General features: G+C 39.3%; 1 protein-coding gene across 2 annotated transcripts in view; it reads left to right on the top strand.

Moving 5' to 3' along the window:
- The first annotated feature begins 1,681 nt into the window (after window positions 1–1,681).
- The window catches only part of AP1AR (adaptor related protein complex 1 associated regulatory protein), a 48,649-nt gene continuing 22,450 nt past the window's right edge, over window positions 1,682–27,880 (top strand). For both annotated transcript variants that reach the window (XM_008055070.2, XM_008055069.2), the window contains exon 1: window positions 1,682–2,120. In XM_008055070.2, coding sequence (XP_008053261.1) covers window positions 2,038–2,120 — 83 coding nt within the window. In that variant the 5' untranslated portion in view covers window positions 1,682–2,037. The remainder of the gene's footprint in view (window positions 2,121–27,880) is intronic.

The raw sequence follows: 27,880 nt of genomic DNA, 5'->3' as shown, positions 1-27,880 counted from the left end.
TTCATTTCTATAATTTTGTCATTTCTAGAATATAACATAAGTAGAATTATACAATGCATAAGTCTTTGAGATTGGCTTTTTCATTCAGCATAATTTCCTACAGATTCAGTCAAGGTGTGTTTATCAAAAGTGTGTGTCTGTGTGTGTTTCTGAATAGCATTCCATCATTCATAGGATGAATATATGAGTTTCCTTAAATATTTATAGTTTTTTGTTTTGTTTTTTTGAGACAGGGTTTTGCTCTGTTCCTCAGGCTGAAACGCGGTAACATGATCATAGTTTACTGAGTTTCCAACTCCTGGTTCAAGGGATCCTCCTGCCTCAGTCTCCCGAGTAGCTAGGACTATAGGGCTGGGCCACCATCTGGCTAATTTGTGTGTGCATGTGTGTTTGTAGGGACGGGGTCTCCCTAAATTGCCCAGGCTGGTAACAAACTCCTAGCCCCAAAAGATGCTCATGGCTTGGCCTCCCAACGTGCTGGAAGCCACCTCACTGGCCCAATTTTAAAGACTATTTTATTAACATATTTGCCTAGCTTAAGGAGTTGTAAGGGGGAAAGAAAATTCAATCAATATTTAGGAAGTCACTTAGTCATTCCACCAACATTCACTGAGAATAGAATCCTAGGCCAAATATTCTACGTCCTTGATTACAAAAACAACTGAGACACAAACAAAATCAAAACTTAGTTAAGGAGCAGTTCTAAGACTGAAACTCAAGTAGGTCTGGATTTCAAGAAGCAAGAAAATGAGTAGTTCAAAGAACATTTTATCATTAATAATTTATTTAAATATAATACTGTCGCTAGATTTAATTAAAAACAGGCTAAAAATTAGCGAGTCTATTAGTCCATAAGAGCAGTCTCCTATCCACCAGACTAGGCGTCTACTAAGCCACGCCTTATATTCAATTTTAAGGTCAACTACTGACAAAACCCGATTTTTAAAGTAGCACTTGAAGAAACCACAGACCAGGATGCGCCAGATTAGCTTTCCTCTTCCCATCTACAGCAGTTCTGGGCAGCCTGCTCCGATTGGCAAGGCTGGTCTTCCGGAAAAGCCCCAGCCCTCTGGCCGAATTCCTCTGGACCCCAACTACCCCAACCCAAATTATATGAAGATCTGATTTTAAACAAACAACATTAAGCCAGTGGTGCACCATTAATACTTTTCCCTACTGACAATAGGGAGATTGAGACGGAAGACAGAGATCGGACGGGAAAAAGTTCTTGGTGCGTTCAAAGTAACTTCCATCGACTCCATTTCCCATTTGAAGTGCAATATTCGCAAAACACGATGCACAGAGAACTGTCCCTTCAACCTCAAGACTTCTGGCGTGGGGCTCTAGGTAAGCCGTTCACGAGCCTTTGGTACAAAGTTCGAAGGCTGAGCCTTGGCAAGCGACATCTAGCGCGTTCGGAAGCAAGAGGCCTGAATCTGCAACGAAGGAAGGAAATTTCCTACTCAGGTCAAGGTCCAACCAAACTGACATTTACACAGGGATCCAGCCTTCGCTGAGGCTGAAGTTGCAGAACCGGGAACTGGCGGAAGTGACGCAAGGACCGGTCTCCGGAGGAGGCGGGCCTCCGAGGACACGCGCCCAATCGGAGCCCGAGAGAGGCCGGGGGTGTGGCGGCGTCGGCGACGAGGCGCGGGCCTGGGCGCGCGGGAGGGGCGGGGCCAGGGCGCTAGCCTCGCGGGGACTGGCCTCCTCCAGCAGCTGGAGGCGGTCACTGGTGCCGGGCTAGGGGCTGAGGCAAAAGGGCCCATGCGTACGGCGAGGCAGTACGGAGCCTCCATCCCGGCGATCCTCCCTCGCGCGGCGGTGGCTCGGCGGCCGCTGGAGTAATCGCTGCCTTTGTTCCGAGCGCCTGATCCCTGTCGTGGTCCCGGCCCCTCACGCCGCCGCGCTCCAGTCGGCCCGCCCTCGGTCCGCGAACCCCACTTCGGCTCGTGCCGCGCGGATGCGGCTGCCGGGCCTGGGTCTGGGCTTTGAGCGGGAGGAGGAGAAGGAGCGGCGGCGCCTGGGCGGCATGCGATGGGGAACTGCTGCTGGACGCAGTGCTTCGGGCTGCTCCGCAAGGAAGCGGGGCGGCTGCCGCGTGTAGGAGGCGGCGGAGGGTAAGCCTGCGGGGGAGGGGCCCGGCCCCCCGTGGCTCCTCCTATTCGTTCCCCAGCGGGGAATCCCTTTCCCTATCCCGCGACGGCTGGAGTTGGAGGCCCAGAGCCCGACACCCACGGCTTCACAGACACCTAGCGGGTGGTCGTCGTGCAGGCCCCGGTCTGGGGGCCGGCCTGCCTCAAGGCCTTCTCCGGAAAGAGGTAGAGGAGGGGCGGGGCGTGGCTCCTACCGCCCCCAGCAAGACTCCCGCCGGGCGACCTGTCACGCGGGGGTGGAGTCCCGGGAGACATCATCTCGAGGAAGCACGGGGCACCCTCGCGCTCTTGGGCAGTAGGACAGGCTCCGCAGCCACGGGACACACCCTGCGTTGAGCTGCTCCCGTATAACCACCGTTATTGGGTAATAAGGTGTTTCCATAAACACATGGAAGCCAAATGAACTATAATTTGAATCTTTTGGTCACGGAGATCTTAGAAAACGTAATGTGATTCTCTCATTCCTTCATCAGGCATTGTGTCTCCTCTCTATCTACATCTCTATATTTGATCCTCTCCTTAGCCCCGACAGAACTGGTGAGGATCTGGCTCCAAAGTTGATGCCTCTTATGGATTTTAAGTAAAAGTCATTAGGATGCTGAAGCAAAGTAAGGTTCCAGGCACAGATGCACTCTTTGATAGATACCAAGATTTGCCGAATTGCTGAGTTTCCGGTGGACATTCCGATTCTTGTTGCTGATAACAAGAGGGGCAATTAATATGTAGTTTTTTCGTGTTGATTTTTTGAAATTTCGAGAAGAATGTCATGTTCCGCTTACTACCCACACGTTCTATAACATTAGGTAAATCGCTGTTGTTCTGAACTTCTGGAGTAAAACTGGAGCATGCTTAAGTTTTTCTATCCACAACATCCACATTATAATAGAATTTCATAATTCCATCTTTGTGGTTTTTTAATTTCATAGATAATGAAAAAATTAGAACACATTTCTTTTGGGATTGTTTTTGTTGTTGTTACTATCTCCCAGGAATTCAAACCTAGAATTGAAAATCTGTACCAAGCCATTTCGTGTAAGGGAAAAGACTATATTTTACACTATTTAAAACAGATTGCTAAGTTTTCATGATCTGTCCCATGTAACCAACATTATTAGGTAATAGGGTGTTTCCATAAACAAATTGAAGCCAAAAATGATCTGTAATTTGAATCTTTTGGTAATGGAGATCTTATAAAATATAATGATTCTCTCATTCCTTCAACAGCCATTGTGTCACAGCTCTGATAAAAAAAAAATAGCTAAAGTTTTACACTAAATATCTCTAGAATGGAAGAGTAAGGATTTGCAAATTTTGTGCCTCATTTGATATTTTGATTTCCCTGATTTATGAGCTCTTACTGTTCAGGGGGACCTGACAGCTGTTTTAAACTTGTCTGTCAGAATCATCTAATTTATATACTTCTAATACAACCATATGATCAAGCTGCTTAAATAGGCTTGCCTAAGAACTAGATGCCACACAATCCTTGGCTATATGATTACTTATAGTTGTGTTATAAAGTGAAATTCTAACTCAAAAAAAAAAAAAGCGGGCTCTTACATTAATGGGTAAGCAAAAAACTTTGTATTTTACTTTGGACTATTATGTGGTGTCTGTGGGATTTTTTTAATGCAATTTTTACAAACTAATTATATTTTCCTTAGAGTATAGCATAACAATTGTAGATTCTACTCCCTGAGCACATGAGTTTGGCAGCATAGGGGATGGCAGGAGGAAATCAATGAATCACCATTTTAACTGTGCGTAGATATAACATAAAAACATAAAACAAACCGGGCTCGGTGGCTCAGCCTGTAATCCCGTGCCTTTGGGAGGCTGAGGTAGTGGATTGCCTGAGCCCGCGGGTTCGAGACCCGCCTGGGCAGGCGAGACCTCATCTCTACACTAAATCAAAAAATTAGCTGGGCGTGGTAGCGCGCGCCTGTAGTTCTAGCTACTCGGAAGGCTGAGGCGGAAGAATCGCCGGAGCCCAGCAGGTCGAGGCTGCGGTGGCCGGAAGCGGCCACTGCACTCCAATCTGGGCGACAGTGAGACTCCAACTCAAAAAAAAAAAACAAATAACAACAACAACAACAAAACATAAAACAGGTTGAACACCTCTTATCTGAAGTGCTTGGGACCAAAAGTGTTTTGGGTTTCAGATACTGGAATATTTGCATTATATACCAATTCAGTATCTGATGGTCTGAAATTCTCCAGTCAGCATTTCCTCTGAGCATCATGTTGGCACTCAGAAAGTTCTGAATTTTGGATTTTCAGGTTAGAGATACTCAACCTGTGGTTGGCGTATACTCTCTGGTAACAAAACTCCTTGATCAAGTCTTCTTGAGGCACTGAGAGTCTGTGGCTTGTGGACACTTGTCTAAAACCATGTAATCATGATATTGATCCTGCTATTTTTGATCCATAAATATAGCTCTTAACTGTTCTTGTATTTGAATCTTCTGATTAACTTGTTGTTTAACATTAATATTAATATTGTTTTAGCAACTTCCAGTAAGCATGTAGAGACAGATGGATATAGTTGTTATTTACATAGTACGGTTAAACTTTGCCTGTTATTTTAGTTTTTTTTTTTTCATCACCCGTGAGTTTTGATTTCAAGTACAGATCTGGATAGTTGACTAGTAATTCTTCTAAGGGCGAAAAAGTTTAGTAGCAATCACAAAAACTTGATTTGGTCTTATGTATCACTTTAGTAACCACAGTTAGAGGAAGAGGGCATTCTAGGCTTTTTAAGCCCCATTTCAGCTGGACTTCACAGGAGTGCTTGCTTTATGATCTGAGGCCTGGCTTCTTAACTTGCTGATTTCCCCAGGGTATCTCAGAATCAGATCACTCACTTTATACTATTCAATCTCAAAACCAGAATTACCATTTTTTAAATTTATGAAATACTGAAGAATTCTGGTATTTTATATTCTGGGATGTCTGACCATTCAAAATATCGATATCAGTGTTGAGTATGTTGGAAACCTTACTACTAATAAAGTAAAATAAAATTTGGGTATCCTAATGAGCCATACTTCTTCACTATTGAGTTTTCCTGCCAATACATTCTACAGGGCTCCATCTGCTGGTCAGTTCTCCTGTTTCTCTGGGCAAGTGTTTTGTACTTTTCTTAATTTTTTGTTTCTCAGACAATTAAGTTTTGTTGTGTTGTATTTTAATTCTCATTTTTATATTACTGTATAATTCCACACAGTAGATTCCAGTTAAGATGCACTATAATTTTTAGATAAAGGTATTTTGTATAAAGGTGTTTTGTGTCCTTTGAGATATTTAACATTCGTTGACCTTTTTGGCTACAGCAGCAAAATTGCTTTCAGGCAATAGTTTACAATGATATGACTTTCCTTTCTCAGTGAAAATTGTTTTAATAATAATTGCCAACATTCAATTACTTCCTATGTTCCAGGCACTATTCTAAGTACTTTACATTATCTCATCTATTGCTTACCACAATCCTATGAGGAATATGCTTACTATAATATATATTATAGGTTGAGAACTGAAGCTTAGGAAGTTTAATTCGCCCAAATTGCAGAGCTAGGATTGCAGCCTAATTTCCTCTGAATCAGAGCCCTTACCCTTAACCATTAATAGCTCATGGCACTTTATTCTGTAGATAAATATTTGGTTGCTATATCTCTCTGTGCATTATCTTGCACTTTGTCACTAGAAGATCTTATACCTCAACAACTTGACTGTTTCTTTTGTGTGATAAGCTATCTCCTTTCCTTGAAATGATGCACTTGACCTCTGCAACAGCACTTATTGTCTTCTTATTTTCCGGTTTCTCCCTGGTTATGCTTACTCTGCCTACTAAATATAGAGTTTTCCTGTCTTTTTTCTTTAATTCCTGTTACACATGTATTACCTGCCCCTGAAAAAATTTTTATTTTATTCCTATGATTTTAACTACTACTACTTCCAGATTTCATCTTCTGCTCACACTTCTTTTCAGTTGTCTACCGAAGAGGAGATACCCTTAGATATATTCAATCTCTGTGTATTCGATTCAGTCTGTCCTCATACGTACTGAATCTGTTTCCTTCTTCTGTTCTTCTGTCTTACACATTGCCTTTCAAGTTGCCTCGTCAGCAGCTTCCAGGCTGCTCTCTCTCTTGTGTCTCTCATACTTCAGCTAATCCTCCCTTCCTGTCATGAGTTAGGCTTTCTGACACCCATACTGGATCATGCCATTCATTTGCTTAACAACTTCCATCTGCTTCCTATTTCCTACAGCTAAATTTCTAAGTCTTTTTTTCTTCTGTGACAGCATAATGAATTACATGGCATTCAAATGTGCAACATGATGTCCATTTGTATACTCAGGATTATATGCAACTCTATAGTTCGGTATCTGTAATCTTATTCTTTATCCTCTTATTGAGAATAGCCATGTTAGAATTAAAATCAGTATAAAAAAAATTTAAAGAATAACATTGAAGCTATTATAATTTCAAAAAACTTAAGCATAAATCTTGGCATTTTAACTTTTTTGATAAATTATTATCCCCAATAGATAGTAGTGATACAGATTTTTCAGGTCAACCTGGACTTCAAGAGTGTCAGCTTTAATGGGTCAGCCAACTGAGCCCCATAGAGGGTCAGCTCCATGGGCTGGCAAGCCTAGCCCTAGAAGTGTTGGCTCTAATGGGCTGGCAAGCCAAGCCCTGAGGGTGTTGCTGATTTGGTGGGCTGACAAGCCTAGCCTCCAGAGTGTTGGCTCTAATGAGCTGGCAAGCCAAGCCCTGAGAGGGTTGCAGCCCTGCAGAAGTATCTCAGCTTCAGAGTCTCATCTTCTGCAGCTCTTCAGGTCGGGGTTTTTGTCTCATGCCCAGGAGAAATGAGGGACACAAACAGCCAGAAAGTGAGAAAGCAGGATTTATTAAGAGGGCAGAAAAGCTCCCACAGTGGGAGGGGACCCGAAGGGGTTGCTGATTTGGAGCTGAAACCTGGTGTGTACATAGCTCTAAGACTGAGCCAATTGGCTAGTACTAGTTGTGAGCTGATTGGTTGGCACTAGCTGTCCTGAATGGTGAGTACTAAGGTCCAATCGGCAGGAGGTAGGGGCCTAATGGTGTAATGATTGGTTGGTACTTGGCAGCGAGCTGATTGGTCATTTTTCTATCCCAGCCATGAGTACTTAAGCTTTAGCTTGAGAGGCTCCCAGGGAGCTTATTTACCAACACAAGTGTATCAGCCTGAGAGGCCTGCTAGAAGATTGCTACATTGTTACTGAAGGACCTGCCCTATCTGTCTACCTAGCCTTTTTCTAGCTATCTCCTTAGTACTATCAAGATTAAACTTCTCATGAGATAACTTAACCTTAACCTATATCTCCAGCCTTATTTTCTGCCATTCTCTCACTTCCCACTTTCAATATCCTATACACCAAATGGACTATGTTTGTTCCTGTTTTCCTAAAATATAGTGTTTTCTAACCCTGTGCCATTATGTGTACTATTTCTTCTTACCTCTTTTTCTGTTTTGGGGGAACTTCTACCTATCTTTATTTTATCTATCTTACATTCCCTTTGAAACCTACTCCAACCTCCTGAGACAATATTATCTCCCTGAGGAAATAATATTTTCTACAGGCTTATTTCTGCTTTCTTTCAAGGGTTGGCAAACTTTTTCTGTAATGGGCTAGATAATACATACTGTAGGATTGGCAGGCCTGTGGTCTCTGTCACAACTAGTGAACTTTGCTGTTTTAGTGTAAGAGCAGCCATAGGCAGTGTGTCAGCAAATGAGTGTGGCTGTATTTAAATAAAACTTTATTTACAGAAAAAGGCAGGGGGCTGTAGTTTGCCAATTTCTTGTACCATGTACCATAATTTGGGCTGAGAGTTCCTAAAGATCAGGACTGTGTTTTATCTTTATCTCTCTCCATTCTCAGTATCTCACGTTTGTTGAACAAATAGAAGAGTTACTTATGAGCTTGTCAGATTGACAAAACAGTGATTTCTCCTACCCTTAATTTTGGGGGGTCTGAAGGTAATTTCCTAACTTTGGTAAAAACGCCACACACTCATGTACTTAAACACATGTCCCACCAGTTTTATGCTGACTCACTATTTTTTTAAAGGAGATTATATAGAGCAGGGATCCCCCACTCATGGACCACTGACTGGTACCAATCCATGGCCAGTTAGGAATCAGGTCATATAGCAGGAGGTGACACATGTCCCACCAGTTTTATGTTGACTCACTATTTTTTTAAGGGAGATTATATAGGGCAGGGGTCCCCCACTCATGGACCACTGACTGGTACCAATCCATGGCCAGTTAGAAATCAGGTTGTATAGCAGGAGGTGAGTGGTGCTAGCAAGCGAAGCTTCATCTATATTTACAGCCACTCTCTATTGCTTGCATTACCACCTGAGCTCCATATTCTGTCAGATCATCAACGGCATTAGATTCTCATAGGAGTGTGAGCCCTATTGTGAACTGTGTCTATAAGGGATCTAGGTTGCATGCCCCTTATGAATCTAATACCTGAATATCTAAGGTGAAGCTGAGGTGGTTGATGCTAGTGCTGGGAAGCAGCTGCAAATATAGATTAACATTAGCAGTGAGGTTTGACTGCACAGAGATCATAATAAATGAGTTGTTTCAGACTCATATCAAAACCCTATCGGTAGATGGCAAGTGAGTTGATGTACTTCACTTGTATGGCTGCATCTGGTAGCAGGCTTTAAGTAAGAATCCAACACTTATTTTAGTTCATATATGGCCCACCCATTATTTTATTTACCACTTCTGTTTGTGCCTCTTTTTTTATGGTGAGTTGTATAATTATTTCATTATGTATTGTAATATAATACCAGAAATAAAGTGAATCATCCCAAAACTATCCCTCCACACCTCAGGCCCATGGAAAAATTGTCTTCCACAAAATCGGTCCCTGATGCCAAAAAGGTTGGGGACTGCTAATATAGACTACTTACAGAAATTTTAAAAATATTAAAAAATATATATTTCATCATGTGTATGTTGCTAAAATACAGAAATCAATATTGTCAACATTAAGAGATTCTTTTTGGTTTTCTGTGTATTTGTCAGTTTTGAAGAATTAAAATGAAGATGTTTCTCTTGAAATTTCAGAAGTTAGGAAGGAAAACAATAGTGGATTTTAATGGCTATGGATTTCTTGAACATTCTGTGTTATACCTTAAAAACCCTAAGGCACTTCTGAACCTCATTCTATTATTTCTTAATATATTTTTCTTCCTTAATGTACTTTTTCTGGGTGATGGTGTGAAAACTATGGCTTTATCTACTACTGTATACTAATGAGTTCAATCATCTCAGTCTAAGCTCTGAAATATATGATTGCCTACAGAGTAGTTCCATTTGAGTATCCAACATAACTATAAATTCATTTTGTAAAGTTGGATCTTTGTTTTCTTCTTCTAGTCCTTTCTTCTTTTTGTAAGCTCCAACCGGCTCTACTGCATTGTTTCCTGCCTTGCGACTATGTATATAGTCACCTAAGCCATGAAAGTTACAGTCATGTTAATTTCCTTCACTTGCTCCTCAAACCTAGGTTATCAAGTCCTGTAAATTTTACCTTTGGATGGCCCCATACGTTATGTCTTTCTAACACCTATGTCCTTCTCTCTGCCTCATTATGTCTTCTATGTATGTAGTTCTACCTTCTTGATACCCTTTTGCACTTGCACTTTTTGAGCCTCTCTCACCTGAAAACCAAAAAGAAAGCAACACAAAGCCTTACTTGGACTCTGCACCTTCCTCCAGCTCTTACCCTATCTCCTGTCCTTTCCCTTTAATGACTTTCTTAACACATTCGAGATCATCACATTTTTCACTTTCCTAATACTGAGAGTAAATGAAAATTAAAACAATCTGAAGCTGATTGCCACAAACTTCTGTCATTAAGCACAAGTGAAATGGTCTTTTCTAAATTGTCACCTTTTTTACAATACAACTGAAAGTTGCAGACATATCCTGTATTTGCCTCAGACACCACTCAGACTAGCATTCTATACTTTGTATTTTATTTGGATTATAAACCAAATATGTTATGTTATATATATATCTCTTCATTTATATTGCATCATTACATCACTATCACTAACAAGTTCGCTAGATTCACCTTCAACCTTGGAAATCTCTTCAGCATATATTTCTTCATTTTCCATAATTATGGTAAATTTTTTTTTTTTTTGAGTTGGAGTCTCACTCTGTTGCCCAGACTGGAGTGCAGTGGCTGCTCCCAGCCACCACAGCCTCGACTTGCTGGGCTCCGGCAATCCTTCCACTTCAGCCTTCCAAGTAGCTGGAATTACAGGCATGCGCCACCACGCCCGGCTGATTTTTTTATTTGTTGTAGAGATGAGGTCTTGCTGCCCAGGTGGGTCTCCAACCTGCAGGCTCAGGCAATCCACTCACCTCAGCCTCCCAAAGGCGCGGGATTACAGACTGAGCCACCAAGCCTGGCGGTAAATTATTTTTAATGTTGAAGTATGAAAGCCCTGAAATATCAAAATACAAGGTATACGGCATTAATCACAACAAAATATTGACCAACTTGCATTTTTTACCAACTATGTAAATCAACAACAGCATTGTGTTATCTATATCAGATAGTTATCTCAATTAACTTCCTCTCTCCTTGCCTCACCATTCATTTTCAAGCAAAATATAATAATACATGCATGTGACAATATTGCAGCATTCAGAAACAGAATTTGGAATGGTGTAAATTCACATCGGTGGCAACCAGGAACAGAATTTAGAATGATGTAAATTCATGTCAGCAATTGCGAATGAGTTAAGAATTGCCCAGACTTGTCTAGTCTTGATATCCCAGTTTACTCACTTTTCATTCAGTCTTCAAGGTAATCTGATGTTCATTTGCCACGCCGCAGTGTCCCTTGAATTTCTGTCCTGTTTATTTTCTTCTTCTCAGTCATTACATGATGGAGTCCTTCAAAACTTACTAGACTCTTCTCACACTATGTTCTCCTTAAGAAATGGCATTTGTATAGCTGCTATCCTTGGAGTTGTCCTTGACACTACTCCCGTCATCCCACATTTCCAGTTCATCCCCAAGACCAGATGATTTTTTTTATACCTCTTAAATAACTTCAGTTGACCCACTTCTCTCACTGCTGCCACCTTATCTAAGCTGTTATCACTTGTTACCCAGATTACCAATATCCTGTGTTAAAGTAACACTTTTCCTCATTCACCATACTCTGGTACTACTTTGTTTTACTTCATAGCCTTGCTATTCCATGTCTTTGTAGATGCTGAGTATTTATTTGTTTATTGTCTGTTCCCCCTTATTAAGAACATAAATTCAATGCAGTCAAAGACTGCAGAAAAGTGTGAGATGATTGTCTGTGTATGACTGAGGTTCTAGGGAGTGGAAGGGTAAGAAGAGGGGTGGGGAATGGAGTAGGGTGGGATAGGGACAGGATGCAAGCAGGAGTCAAAGACTCTGGCTTGTTTATTCCTGCATCTCCAGTACTCCAGCAGTGTTTGCCACATAGCAGGCATTCAATAAATATTTGTTGACTGAGTGACTAGACTACCAAGTGGGTCTACCCACATGTGTTCCTAACTTTTTTAATTTATCTTACAGCCTGGAGTCAAAGTGTACTTAAATGTACTTCTGATACTCTGGTTTTGCTTCAGAGCAAATACACCTTTTGTCTTTTAAATGCAAATCTGTGACATAAACACAGTATAAATTTCTCTAGTAGCATGCCATGATTTCAGGATAAAGACTGAAATCTTTAATGTAGCTTTCAAGGCCCTGTGTTATCTATTCCTTGCCTACCTTTTTCTTCTTTTTTTTCTTTTGCCTTTACTTCCTCTTTCTCCTCCTCCTCCTCCTCCTCTTCTTCTTTTTTCTTCCTTCTTCCTTCTTTCTTCTTTTTTTTGTCACATTCTTCTTTGAACCTCTCTCTTCCCTTTTTACGTAGGTAATTCCTACTCACTAATCTTGTAGATGCCAGCTTAAGAATTACTTCTCATGGAAGTTTTCCCAAACTATCTCCTACTTATCCAGGGGATAAATTCTCAAATCATGGAACCATCTCCTTTTCTTCTGAGCACTTTCTTAGTAATAATTATACCTGAGTGTGGTGGCTCAAGCCTGTAATCCCAGCATTTTGGAAGGACGAGGTGAGAGGATTGCCTGAGCTTAGGGGTTTGATACCAGCCTGGACAACTTGGTAAGACCACATCTCTACAATAAATCAAAAAATAAGCTGGCAGGAGGTTTGCCTGAGCCTAGCAGGTCGAGGCTGCAGTGGTTGTGAGTGTGCCCCTGCACTCCAGCCTGGGCAACAGGGTAAGACTCCAACTCAAAAGAAATAATAATAATTATTATACCTGAAATAGTGTGATTATTTGGTTAATGTCTATCTGCTGCTCTCAGTATAAAGAAAAAAAAGTTCATGTCAGATTTTGCTTAACTTGAATACTCAGCACCCAGTAAAGTGTCTAGTACATAGTATGTGCTTGGTAAATACTTGGCAGAATTAATGAATACGGTTTTTTTTTTCTTGTCTTTTATTTTTTTGAGTTGGAGTCTCACTCTGTCACCCACATTGGAGTGCAGTGGCACACTCACGGCTACCGCAGCCTCTATTTGCTGGGCTCAGGCGATCCTTCTGCCTCAGCCCTCCAAGTAGCTGGAATTACAGATATGTGTCACCACGCCCAGCTCCTTTTTTTTTTTTAATTGTAGAAATGAGGTCTCACCATGTTGCCCAGGCTGGTCTCAAACCCATGAGCTCAGGCAATCCTCTCACTTCCTTCTCATAAAGTGCTGGAATTACCAGCATGAGCCACTATGCCCAGTCAAATTCAGTTTTTTGAATATGTCGTGTCCTTTTAACTCCCACTTGCCTTTGGTACCTGTTGCTTCCTGAAATATCCCTTTTACTTGCTTGGGGGTGTGGCTGATTTCTTCTTCTCGGACTGATTTTTATCTGGACTATCCCCCTCATCTGAACATAGCCCTTCTCAAAGCATGGTAATTGTTAATTTACCTGTGTCTACCCTATTATACTGTAAACCTTGGGGACATAAGACAAAAATATTTTAAATGTTTAGTTAGCATGTCATTGTATTTCAGATATTTACCTATACCTGTCATTCAGTAATCTAGGAAAATAAAAAATATGGAGATTCAATGTCATAGTTGTGGAAGTGGCAGTAGTTCCAAAAGACGACAGTGGTCAACGATTCTAGATGCTGCTGCACACAGATTGCAGAAGATAAATGAGAAAAAACTAAAAGACCTCTAAGTTCTCTTGTAATTATTAACGTCTTCTATTTTAGTCCCTTAAAAGGCAATGACTGTTTTTTAAACCCATGTCTTTGACATGTTTAGAGAAAAGATTTGTCTCTTCTCTGCCAAGGCATAAAATTAATTTTCTGAACATCTTTCTAAATGTCAGGAAGGGGCTTCTATTAAACAGTAAATATTATTACTTTACTGTTACCACCTGTATTAGGGTTCTCCAGAGAAACAGAGCCAATGGAAGATGTTTATATATTTTTATTTATTTATTGAATTGAGTTGGAGTCTCACTGTGTTGTTCAGGATGGAGTGCAGTGGCACAATCACAGCTTACAGCAGCCTCAACCTCCTGGGCTCAGGTGATCCTTCCACCTCAGTCTCCCAAGTAGCTGGGACTACAGGCTCATTCCACCATGCCACCATGCCTGTTTTTTTTGTTTTTTTTTTTTAATTTGTTGTAGAAACAAAGTCTTGCTAAGTTGCCTAGGCTGGTCTCAAACTCCAGAGCTCAAGCAATCCTCCCACCTCAGCTTCCCAAAGTCGTATGATTACAGGTGTGAGCCACCACATTCACCCTATATATATATATATATATTTTTTGAGTTGGAGTCTCACTCTGTTACCCATACTGGAGTGCAGTGGCTGCTCCCGGCCACTGCAGCCTCAACCTGCTGGGCTCTGGCAATCCTTCCGCCTCAGCCTTCCAAGTAGCTGGAACTACAGGCGTGCACTACCATGCCCGGCTGATTTTTTATTTATTGTAGAGATGAGGTCTCGCCAAGTTGCCCGGGTGGGTCTCGAACCCCTGGGCTCAGGCAATCCACTCACCTCGGCCTCCCAAAGCACTGGGATTACAGGCTGAGCCACCGAGCCTGGATGATATTTATAATTTTTAATATCTCCCTGTACCTATACCTGTATACAGATATAAAATGAGATTTATTATAAGGAATTGCCTCGTGATTAAGGAGGCTTAGAAGATTCATAGTCTACAATCTGTAAGCTGGAGACCCAAGAAAGCTCCTTGTGTAAGTCCTGGTTCATGGACCGGAGAAGACCAGTGTCTCAGTTCAAGTAGGCAGAGAAAATTCAGTTTAACCTTTGTCCACCTTTTTTGTTCTATTCAGGCCCTTAGTGGGTTGCATGATGATCACTTACCTTGGAAATGGCAGTCTGCTTTACTCAGTCCATCAATTCAAATGCTAATCTGTTCTATAACACCCTTGCAGATGCACTCAGATAAAATGTTTAACCAGATATTTGCGCATTCGGTGGACTAGTCAAGTTGACATGTAAAATTAATTGTCACACCACTTGTGTCAGTGTTTGTTCTACCTGGAAAATCTGTTGATTGTATCCCTTGAGATTTTAATCATTAAACCTCTATGGAAATATTTGATATTACTTGAAAAACAATGTGTCTCTTATCTTCTTTGTAATAATTTTTGCCAGGCATCAGATTTGTAACCTTTCCAATCTTTTGTTCAGGGGAAAAAAAATCAGTCTTGTAAACCTTTTAATTTTTAGACCAATTTACTTTGGACCAATTTACTGTGATTCATCATCATTCATTTATAGTGTCACACAAAAGCTATAGGGAAAGACTAATTTTGTTCTAACAGATATATAGAAGAACAATGTCAATGCAGAATTTGTGAGAATGTTTCAGTTACCTTTTACTTAAGTCATTTTGGTATAAAAGAGTATTTCCCTGCTAAGCAAAGTAAAATGAGAAGCATAAAAAACTGAATGTTAAGTCTATTTCTAAGAAGACTGATTTTTATCCTTAATAAAAGATTATCTTGAAGTCTACCTTCATAACATTGATAAATAAATATATATGCAAGAACTTCTACTTTTACATTCTATTACTTAGAGACAACTCTCAAGGACATAAGAATTATATATAAATGAATGTCCGTGGATGACTTTGGTGAGTTCTAGACTGTTAGGCAAGAAGGACAATACACTTCTACTGTCTTTAAATTATTGTTTTTGGAGCCTCTTTGTTTCAGCTGTTCAGCTTTCACTCTAATTAACACACCTGAATATATGTGCTCTTTAGTAGAATAGTGGGTTGTTGCTCAAATTATTTCTCACTTTCTACTTTCCTTCAGGGCATATGATTGAATTCATGAAAGTTAAATGTATAACATGATGTGACCTTAATCACTTTCTTAACAGCTCAGCTTTATGTGACAGTGCTATATTCCTAGAGGATTCTTTCAACTTCTCACATCACTTTGTTTCTTACTCTTTCACTGCTGACATTAAAGTCTTATGTCTTGAATTTACCACATTTATTTTTCTCTTGTACTTTCACTCCTGACTCCTTCTTTTATATAACATTGAGTTCTGACACTCCTCCCATTGTCTCTCATTTTCAAGCCAGATCATTTTTACCTTCTAAATATTTATTTAATCTGTTCACTTTTCTCACACCACCCTACTCCAGCTTACCATTATTTCTTGCCTAGCCTCAATTTGATTGCATATATTATTAATACATTCATTCTATGTGTTCATCCCCACACATTTTTTAGGACTCACATGGTTCTTGGCACTTTCAGGAGCAGCTTTTTATGTGGACCCAGGTTTACTCCTTTAGGCTGAAGGAAAGAATTTTATTCTTATTCCTATAGTCATTTTAAATACAGCATTGTTGTATTTATTCTATAGGTTTGTCTTTGATCTAGGTCTTTGATTTGTAACTGGAGTGTTCACTCAGAATTCCCATTTTTATACATGTAGTTCTCATTTATTTATTTCTACTTCTGTGAAATGTTTTATTATATGAATAGGCCACAATTAATTTATCTCTTTTCCTGTTGATGGATGTTTAGGTCATTTTCAGTTTGTTTCTGTTTTGCTCTTATGAACTACCTTGATTTGTACAAAGAGACAACTGTCTCTTGTTACTCATATGAAGGAGATTCTATAGGTGTATATACCCAGGACTGGAATTCCTGGGTCATAGCTTATATACCTCTTTAAATTTACTAGAAAAGTCAGACTTTTTCAAAGTAATTATAATACCTTATACTTTTATTAACAACAAGTTTTCATTATTTTACTTCCTAACACTTGGTGTTGTCAGATACTTTTTTCAACCTATTAATGTGAAATTTTATCTGATATTTGTATTAAACTTTATTGTACAGTATTCCTATATACCAGCAACAAATAGTGCATAATTTAATTACCTTCTAAGATAGCAATGGAAAAACACAAGAAACTAGTACTAAATCAGTAACAGATTTGTAAGACTATAATGACGTTTTTAAAAATCTAAATGTAGAGCATACCATGCTCATACGTAGAAAGATTCACTATGTTTAAGATGTTCTCTCTCTGCTTACTAGAAATTCAGTACAATTCCAATTAAAATCCTAACAGGATTTTTCTGGAATTTGACTAGCTGATCCAGCAATTTTTATGGAAGAGTAAAGGGCCAAAAATGGCCCACAAATTTTGAAGAAAGTAAGTTGTCTTATCAGATCACAAGCTATAATAATTAAAACCCTGTCGTATTGGCACAAAGGTAGATTAATAGGTGAGCAAAGTAGAATATCATACTCGAGCTCTGTTAATCAACCTGAAGGTGAAGCTCGGGAATCTTCATTTTTAACAAGGTGATTGTTTTATGCCAAAGTATGAGGGTGACTGCTTTACTAAAACAGAGTTTTCAGAAGTAAATATCTATTATTGGAAATATCTTTATGTATTGTGTCTAGTTCAGGGGCTCAACTTTCTTTTTTTTCTTTTTCTGCATCAACTCCCAAAGGTGTACAGCAGTTTCCTGTCAGTTACAACTTAGTGATCTATTTTTACCCAAGGGTGGAGAATGGATGCCTCCCTAGATTTACTGTTGATGTCCAAGGCTCTCGCCATTAGCCTAATGTTGTTCCCTATGATACCTCCAATATTCACACCTCCAAAAATCTCTGAATCTTTGAATATATGAACTCTATTTGGTGTTACTATGTTAATATTATAAATGAAATTAATTTGAGATTCAGTGGATTTAGTCAAATGTTACAGTTATGAAAGTAGAGAATACTGGCTTTTAGCTTCCTAGTTTTAAGCAATTATATTTACATAATAGAAAATTCTTAAATTGTTCTGTACCAATTGACTATAATTTTTTTTAATAAGATTAGGGAACTTTGTACAATATGACCCATTTATATGCTAACAATAGGTCTAAAAAAGTAGGATGGCTACTCTCTTTTATTTTTAGATTCTTAAGCAGTTATGATTGAAAGTATTAGACCAGATTTTCTTCTAGTGTTAAATATCATCAGATTTATATATACTCCTAATATTTAGTGAAAACCTTGTTATAATTGTTTTATGAATAATAAAATAATATACATGAATAACACAATGAAACATTTTTCATTGTGTTATTCATGTATATTATTTTATTATTAAACAACTCTTATAAGAGTATACCAAAAGCATATACTGTGAACAGTGTTAAATATAAAATTAGCATAACTTTTAGATTCCAGGCTGCACACATAGTATCAGAACATGCATAGCAATATTTTCAGCTGCAGAACTGTGATCAGTTGAATATGAGGGTAGGAGGAATTGAGGAAGATCTAAAATATATTTATGTATGTTTGACCATGGATATATGTTGAAAAGAACTTAGTTATTGGAGTTATGATATTTTACATGTTTTTTTACTAAGTCTTAAAAATCCAGTGTATATTTGACACTTGATAACCTTCAAAATTCAGACTTGCCACATTTCAAGTGCTTGATAACCACATGTAGCTAGTGGCTATCATACTGGACAGCGCAGATTTATCCAGTGTGATAGCAGTACTTCTTAGGATTATTATGGAAAGAAAATGAATATAAATACATATTTTAAAAATAATCTTCATTCCTGGCATGTTGTAGGTACTAGGTAATTGTAAGTCTTTCTTTGCTCTCCACTACATTAATAGCTTGTTATACTTTGGGTTTTGTAGTTGGAAACTTCAGGTCAATAAAATATTGACTTCATTTCCAAATTGTGGAAAACAAAATGTTTTTCTTATTTCTATAAACTAACACTAATCAAGAGACAAGCTTCTGCAATAGCTAACTATTGCTTTTTCTCTCTCTCTCCTCTTTTTTTTTTTTTTTTGAGTTGGAGTCTCACTCTGTCACCCAGGTTGGAGTGCAGTGGCATGCTCATGGCCACTGCAGCCTTGACCTGCTAGACTGAGGTGATCCATCCGCTTCAGCCTTCCAAGTAGCTGTAACTACAGATGCATGCCACCACGCCCAGCGAATTTTTATGATTTATTGTAGAGATGAGGTCTCACCAAGTTGCGCAGACTGACCTTGATCTCCCAGGCTCAGGCAGCCCTCTCGCCTCAGTCTCCCAAAGTGCTGGGATTACAGGCTGAGCCACCATACCCGGCTACTTTTAATCATTTTTTTCTTTTTTTTTAATTAAAAAAAAATTTATTGTAAAGTTTTGGGTACAACTCAGGGGTAGGTATACAAATGTTTGTTACACAGATACCCTTGTTGATAAGGTGTGTGCCCCCTCTCCCCCAGCAGATTCCCACTACTGCTAATCCCGTTCCCCCCACCCCCCGCCCCAGGTAGTTTCCCACTACTGCCAATCTTTTTCTTATAGTATTACGATAATTGTTTAAGATCCACTTATGAGGGAAAACATGTGATACTCCTTTGTTTCTGTGATAGATCCCTCAGTATTATAGACTCTAAGTTCATACAAATTGATGTGAAGTTCATAATTTTGTCCTTCTTTATGGCTGCATAGTATTCCTTCATGTATATGTACCACAATTTTTTTATCTAGTCCTTTTTTGATGGGCAGCACATTTGGTTCCATGTTTTTGCTATTGTGAGCAATGCTGACATAAACATATGTGTGCAGGTATCTTTTTCATAGAGTGATTTGAGTTCCTCTAGGTATATTCCCAGTAGATGGATCACGGGGTTATATGGAAGGTCGATTTTTAGATCTTTTAGAAATCGCTAAACTGTTTTCTATAGAGGTTGTATAAGTTTACACTCCCACCAACAGTGTAGAAGAGTAATTGGTGATGGCCATCCTGATTAGAGTTAGGTGGTGTCTCGGTGTGGTTTTGATTTGCATTTTTTTGATGACTAGTGAGGGGGCATTTTTTCATGTATCTGTTGGCTGCTCACATGTCTTCTTTTGAGAAGTGTCTATTCATATCTTTTGCCCACTTTGTAATAAGATTGTTTGTTTTTTCCTTTTTGGCACGTTTGAGTTCCTTGTAGATCCTAGATGTTTGGCCTTTGTCAGACATACAGTTGGAAAATATTTTTTCCCAATCTGTGGGCTTTCTCCTTGCTCTCTTGATGATTTCTTTGACTTTGCAGGAACTTGTCAGTTTGATGAGATCCCACTTATCTATCTTATCTCTTATGGCATGGGCACTTGGGGTTTTGATCAGGAATTGATTGCCAGTCCCAATTTCCATAAGGGTGTCTCCTGCATTTTTCAAGGTTTTTATAGTTTGAGATTTTACATTTAAGTCTTTGATCCATTTAGAGTTGATTTTTGTGTATGGTGAGACATAGGATCTTGTTTTAATCTTTTGCATATGGGCAGCCAGTTTTTCCACCACCATTTACTGAATAGGTTCACCTCTCCCCCGTGGTTGGTAGTGGAAACTTTGTCGAAGATGAGTTGGTTGAGAAATTGAGGTTTTGCTTCTGGAATCTCTATTCTGCTCCATTGGTCTATATGCCTGTTCTTGTACCATTACCAGGCTGTTTTGATTATTGTAGCTTTATAATAAAGTTTAAAGTCTGGGGTGTGATACCTCCTGCTTTGTGGTTTTTTGTTCTTTTTTGGTTTTTTTGGTTTTTTTTGCAGAGGATTGTTTTGGCTATTCATGGTCATTTGTGTTTTCATATGAATTCCTGTATTGTTGTTTCCAGTTCTGAGAACAATGCTGCTGGTAATTTAATGGGTATTGCATTAAATCTGTAGATTGCCTTGGGTAGGATGGACATTTTAACAATGTTGATTTTTCCAGTCCATGAGCATGGAATATTTTTCCATTTGTTTGTGTCATCTTTGATTTCTTTGAGCAATGTTTTGTAGTTTTCACTGTAAAGGTCTTTCACATCTCTGGTTAGGAAGATGCCAAGGTATTTCATTTTTTGTGGCAATTGTGAATGGGATTGTGCTTTCTATTTGGGTTTCTGTTTGTTTATTATTGGTGCATAGATATGCGACTGTCTTTTGCTCATTTACTTTATGCTTTGCCAAAGTCCTTTATCAGTACAAAGAGGTTTTTGACAGATTCTCTTGGGTTTTCGAGGTATAGAATCATGTCGTCTGCAAAGAGGGCTAACTTAACTTCCTCTTTTTCTATTTGGATACCCCAATCTCCTTCTCTTGTCTGATTGCTCTAGCTAGGACTTCCAAAAGTTTGTTGAAAAGGAGGGGTGAGAGTGGAAATCCTTGTTTGTTCTGGTTTTCAGGGAAAATGGTTCCAATTTCCATCTGTTTAGCAGTATGCTGACTGTGAGTTTCTTGTGGATGGCTCTTACTATTTTGAGTTATGTTCCATCTATGCCTGGTTGTTCAAAGGTTTTTATCAAGAAGGGATGCTGGATTTTATCAAAAGCTTTTTCCATGTCTAATGATGTAATAATGTGGATTTTGCTTTTACATCTGTTGGTGTATTTAATTACGCTTATGGTCTTGCAAATGTTGAACCAGCCCTGCATACCCAGGATGAATCCTACTTGGTCATGGTGGATGATTTTTGAGATGTGTTATTGGATCCAGTTTGCTAGGATCTTGTTCAGAATTTTAGCATCTATGTTCTTCAAGTATACTGGCCTGTAGTTCTCTTTCTTTGTTGGGTTTTACCTGGTTTAGATATTAATGTGATGTTAACTTCATAAAATGATTTAGGGAGAGTTTCATCTTCCTTAATTGCCTAGAATACTTTCAATTGGATTGGTATCGGTTCCTCCTTGTATATTTTATAGAACTCTACTGGAAAGCTATCTGGTCCAGGGCTTTTTTTTTTTTTTTTTGTAGGTAATTTCTTATGACACAGTCAATTTCCCGGGTTGTGATTGGTCTATTTAGGTCTTGATTTCTTCTTATTTCAACCTGGGAAGGTTGTGTTATGTCAGAAAGTCCTCCATTTCCTTTGGGTTTTCAAGTTTGTTTCCAAGGGTACATAGTAATCTCTGATAATCTTTTATATTTCTTTGGGGTCAGTTGTACATTGGTATTTTGCATTTCTGATTGTGTTCCTTTGGGCTTCTTCTCTCTTTCTTGGTCAGTCTAGCCAGGGGACCATCAATCTTGTTTATCCTTTCAAAGAACCAGCTTTTTGTTTTGTTGATTTTTTTTGTATTATCTTTTTTCTTCTTTGTCCTGAATTTGGGCTTTTATTTTGGTGATATGAATTCTTCTGCTGAAGTTAGGATTTTGGTGGTCTTGCTTTTCCAACTTCCTTAGGTGATTTGTTAGTTTGTTAATTTGTGATCTTTCCATTTTCTTCATGTGTGTTCATAGAGATATGAATTCCCCTCTTAGTACTGATTTCATGGCATCCCAGAGGTTATGGTAAGATGTTTCTTCATTTTAATTTGTTTCCAGGTACCTTTTAGTCTCCATTTTGGTTTCCATGTTGACCCAGGAGTTGTTTGGCATCATGCTATTTAGTGTCCATGTCTTTGTGGGTTTTGGGGAAACTTTGTTGGTGTTTATATTTGTTTTTATTCCACTGTGGTTGGAGAAGGTGCATGGCAGTATTTCAGTCTTATGGTATTTTTTTATACTTGATTTATGACCGAGAATGTTGTCAATCTTAGAGTACTTTTCATGTGGTGATGAGGAGAATGTATATTCCATGGTTGTTGTGTAGAGTGTTCTGTAGGTATCAGGTAAGTCTATTTTGTCAAGCGTCACGTTGGCATTCCAGATCTCCCTGTTGATTTTTTGTCTTGATGATTTGTCTAGGGTTTTGAGTGGGGTATTTAAGTTCCCAGCTATCGTAGTGTTATAGTCAATATCTTTTTTAAGTTTACTTAGAAACTGCTTTATGAAAGTTAGTGTCACTATGTAGTGACCTTTTGCATCTTTTTAAATTTTGATAGCTTAAAGTATATTTTGTCTGATATTAAGATCATGATTCCTGCTTTCTTTTTGTTCCATTCACCTGAAATTCTGTTTCCCATCCTCTTTGAGTCTGTAATTGTCCTTTCTGATGAGATGAGTCTCTTGAAGACAATATATTGTTGTTTCATGATATTTTTATCCATTTTGCCATTCTATGTCTTTTCAGTGGTGCATTTTGTTCATTCACATTCAGGTTAATTATTGAGATGTGAGAGTTTATTCCTGTCGTGAGGTTCTTATAGAGTTTGTCGTTGCTGCTGTTTGCTTCTTTGTTATCTTTCTTTTGATTTTTGGCTTGATTCATGTGTGTTTTCAATCTTTCTTCTGCTTTCTTGGGAAGGGCGTTGTCATCTTTTTTTCCTTTCTTCTGTATTTAATACTTCCTTAAATGTTTCTTGTAGAGCTGGTCTGGAGGCAGCATAAACTCTTAGGGATTGAATGGTAAGAATTTTAATTCTCTATCACTAGTGGAACTTAGCTTAGCTGGATGGGTAATTCTTGGTTGAAATTGTTTATCTTTGAGAAGTTTCAAGATTGGGCTCCAAGCTCTTCTAGCCTGAAGTGTTTCTATAGATAAGTCTGCTCCTATTCTAATTGTTCGTCCCCAGTAGGTAGTCTGACCTTTCTCTTGCTGCCTTTAGGATTTTTTCTACCTACTTTGTGTAGGTGAATTTCTATGTTTCTAGGAGTTGGGCTTCTCATTTGTTGTCTTGCAGGGTTTCTCTGAATCTTTTGTGTTTGAATGGTCATGTCACTGATGAGATGAGGTAAGTTTTCTTGGATAATTTCATGGAATGTTTGTTCCAGGGTAGTCTCTGTCTCTCTATCTGCCTCAGGGATTCCAATTAATCTTAGGTTCAACCTTTTGAAATAATTGCTTATCTCTTGGAGGTTTTGTTCTCTTTTTAAGCTTCTTTTTTATGTTTTAACAGTTTGGGTTAGTTCCATATTTTTGTTCCCCAAACTCTGAAATTCTTTCTTCTGCTTGGATAATAATGCACTCCTTGCTTTTCAGCTTGTTATTTATTTCATTCACTGTATTCTTTTTTTTTTTCTTTCATTAATCAGTATTTTTTATTATGGTTTTGTGGGGTACAGTTAAGGGTTAGGTGTACAATGACGTTTCATTCAGGCACCCTGTAGATAAGAAATGTTTTCCCATCCCCTGACAGATATTTGCTACTGTTAATCCCATCCCCCCTCCCCCATAGTTTCCCAGTACCATCAGTCATTTTCTTATAGTATTGCATTGGATGTTCAAGGTCCATTATATGAGTGAGAACATGTGATATTCGGATTTTTGTTTTTGTGAGAGGTCACTCAGTATTATAGACTCTAGTTCCATCCAGGTTGCAGCGAAATTCATGATTTTGTTCTTTTTTATGGCTGCGTAGTATTTCATCTTGTATATGTACCACATTTTTTTAATCCAGTCCTCTTTTGATGGGCAGCATGGTTGTTTCCAGGTTCTTGCTATTGTGAACAATGCTGCGATAAACATACGTGTGCAGGTATCTTTTTTATAGAGTGATTTGTGTTCTTCAGGGTATATTCCCAGTAGGGGGATTGCAGGGTCATATGGAAGGTCAATTTTTAGAGCTTTTAGGAATCGCCACACTGCTTTCCACAGAGGTTGCACTAGTTTACACTCCCACCAACAGTGTAGAAGTGTTCCCTTTTCACCACACCCTCTCCAGCAGCTGTTATTTTTTGAGTTGTTGATAATTGCCATTCTGACTGGAGTTAGGTGGTATCTCAGTGTGGTTTTGATTTGCATCTCCCTGATGATTAGTGAGGTTGAGCATTTCTTCATGTGTTTGTTGGCTGCTCGAATGTCTTCTTTTGTGAAGTGTCTGTTCATGTCTTTTGCCCATTTTATAATGGGGTTGTTTGTTTTCTTCTTTTTCTTTATTACTGTTTTCTCAGTTATCCACTCCTTTATTTTTCCCTCTGTCTCTCCTCATTTCTATTTGTTCTCTATTAATATCTTGATATCTGGGTTTGCAGTTTGAAACCAGTTATTCTGAGGGTTCTTCATTGTTTGCATGCTGAAGTCTGTATTCTCAGTGGTTGATCTCCCAGGGTCTGTGTGAGACCCATATTCTTACTTTGGTTTTTTCTTCATTTGTGCAAAAGTACAGCCCCCCCCCCATTTTTAACCTCTTCTTTAATTCTGTTTTTCAGGGATGGGGGGGTAGCTTTTACTTCTGTTTGCTCAATCTCCTATTCTTTATATGGGTCCTGTGGCTTTATTCAATTCTGAAGCTGGACTGGGGGTGGTGGGCTGTACTTTTTGCATTTTTGAGATTTAATTGAGGGGGAAGCTGTGATTCAGAAACTATCTGCAGGTCCCAGTATCTCTGACAGGTGTGTGGGCCCCCTGGAACCTACTTCCCCATGCCTTCCAATCTGTCCATGCAGTGGGGATATAGGTTTGCCCCTTGAAAGCAGAATGAGGTAAGAAGAAGGAGAAAAATGGAAAAAGGAAACAGGAGGATGAGAGAAAGGTGGAGAAAGAATAGAAAAAGTGGGAAAACAGACAGGTATACCAACTAACAAATATGAAGAGAGACTCAAACAAAGAAAGAAAAGATTTTTTTTTTAATGTACAATCATATAAACACACAAACCGACAAAAACCCTATTGATATCCTCTCCCGCAAAAATACCCATACACAAACAGGAAGTCAAAAAAAAAAAGCATTAAAATTACAGAAACAAAGCAAGTATAAAAACGTAATCAAAAACAGAAAGAAGAGAAAAGGATTTAAAAAACTTTTTCAAAAAAAGCAAAGCAAACAAACAAACAAAAAACTTGCTCTGAGGTCCTCATTCCTGTAACTACAACTTCCTTTGAGCTCTGGTCTCCAGCCCTTCCCCTGTGCTCTTAGTGCAGGCTGATAGGGTTGGTCTCAGCATGGGTCAGATGCCCCACAGACTGCTGTGGGAGGAGGGTGGATCAGATCTGGACTCTCCTGGCTTGCTGCTGCTGCTGTCAAGTTTCCCACTCAGATCTGACCTATCTGTGCCTGTTCCAGCGTCGGGGAGGGGCGTGTGTCTCTCTGAGTTTGATGAGTAGATAACCTCTAGGTCCCAGGTTGGAGCCTCTGTGGAACTGGGCGGGGTAATGCAGGTCTCTGCCTGGTTCCTGGTTCTGGGACAGAGAAAATGGCACTTATTTGCATTTCCTCATTGATTGGGGGGAGGAGCTCCTTTCTAACTTTTCCCTACCCTCTCTACAGATCCTGGGGTTCGTGCTGCTCTGCTGTCACAGGTGATAGTGTGGGCTGGGAACCAGGTGGTGAGGATCAGCTGCTTTCCACTGCCTGTTCTCAGGAAAGCCCTGAGAACAGCAGACAATCCTGCGTGCGGCAGGCTCCATTCTCAGGGCAGTGCGTGGTTGCAGTCATATCTGGAGGAGAGGCCCAGGTGCATGAACCCGAGTCTCCGCTTAGACGGACTTTCACCCACCAGCACACACCCACTCAGGCAGAGAGTCATTATGGACACTCGCTTATTTTTTTTCCTTCGAGCTGGAGTCTCACTCCATCGCCCAAGCTGGACTGCAGTGGCACACTCACGGCCACCCAGCATCGACCTGCCGGATTCCAGCGATCCTTCCACCTCAGCCTTCCAAGTATCCGGAACTACAAGCACACGCTACCATGCCCGGCTAATTTTTTATTTTTACTGTAGCGACGAGGTTTCGCCAGGTTGCCCAGGCTGATCTCAAACCCGAGGGCTCAGGCAATCCACTCCCCTTGGCCTCCCAAAGTGCTGGGATTACAGGCTGAGCCACCAAGCCTGGCGGACACTCACTTTTGCAGAGACTCTCACATTCCAACCTGTTCCGTTGCTGTCTTCTCATTTTGATTACTGTCTTTCCTTCTAAGACTCAACTTTCATTGAAGATGGTTGGAAATGCACTTTAATTAGTTAGTGCCAAGTTTCTGCTTTTAAACTTTGATCCAACTTCTTTTTCTCTCTTCTTTCTTTTTAAACTATGATGTTGCCCTATATACAACCAAAACTTCATTCCTGAATTAAATATTCTCAACCAGCAACTATTTAATAATGAAATATTATGACGCAGGATTTGAGAAATCTGAATAAGATGAGTTCTGTGATTTCCCCCCACCCCCTGTGCCCCCGTGACTGGTTTTGCTGTCCCATTAATATACAGTAATTTTCCTTGGGCAACCATATTGGTGATTCCATCATGTTCTAGGCTCTCACCATCAGCCTTATTGACTGAAAACCAAAAGGTGAACTAAGTAATTTAAAATGAGAACTATAACTGTCAAGGAACTATATATCTACAACTAGACATACTTGTATCTTTAAGTAAAGATGCTCTTTTACTATAAGCAAAGAATAATAGGATGAGAGATAGATTCAGAACCAAAAAAGTTAATTATGCAATTGAAATAACTGATCAACTTAGAACACTGCCTGCTACTGGGACCAGACTCCCAGTTCCTTGACTCAGGGGACCCTTCTATGAGAGTTTGGCTGAACCCTACCAACATTTACTTCTCTGTTTTCTATTCTTCTGTTTCCTCTACTTTACACAATCTTTTACAAAGATGTTATTCACTTTTCTCTCTTTCTTTAAGTCTTAAAACTGAGGAGCCATTCTTTTTTTCCCCTCAAGTTGCCCTACCATATCAAGGTAACTGATCAAGGCATTGTGTTTATAATTTTAGTTTTCTGTGTTTCCAACATACGAGTTTTGGGATAACTCACTCTTCCTCTGTCTCCAGGAGTAGACTATACTTCCATTTTTCCATAGTGATTAAGAGTGAAATCCTTAAAAACCTTAAAAACTATATGTGTGTGTGTGTGTGTGTGTGTGTGTATGTGTGTGTGTATAGCGCCATATATATGTATGTGTGTGTGTGTGTATGGATAGTATCATGAAGTATATATATGGGAGGGGAAATATTGCTGACATTGAATGTTTTTCTGTAGCCAAGCTTCCTTGGGATAGGCAAAGAAAGCAAAATGAATTTCCTGAGTTTGAAGCAGAGAAGAAAACTGGGATTGAGAAGTAACCTCAGGGTTAATCATAGAAAATACTCTTAAAGAGTTTTTGTACTGATGTCCATGTTGCTGTTGTAGTTTTAGAATTTGAATAAAGGACTCTCACCTAGTCTAACTTTGTATGAATGTCAAGCTCAAAATGTCTAAAACACGAGCCTGCCTTCCTCATGTCCGTAAATGACAACTCCATTCTTGTAGTTGTTCAGGCCCAAA

This window comes from Carlito syrichta, unplaced genomic scaffold, assembly GCF_000164805.1.
Source record: "Carlito syrichta isolate Samal-C Ts95f unplaced genomic scaffold, Tarsius_syrichta-2.0.1 Scaffold301648, whole genome shotgun sequence".
NCBI lineage: Eukaryota > Metazoa > Chordata > Mammalia > Primates > Tarsiidae > Carlito > Carlito syrichta.
Note: the sequence above shows the minus strand (reverse complement) of the source record. Positions and strands in the feature narration are given on the sequence as shown.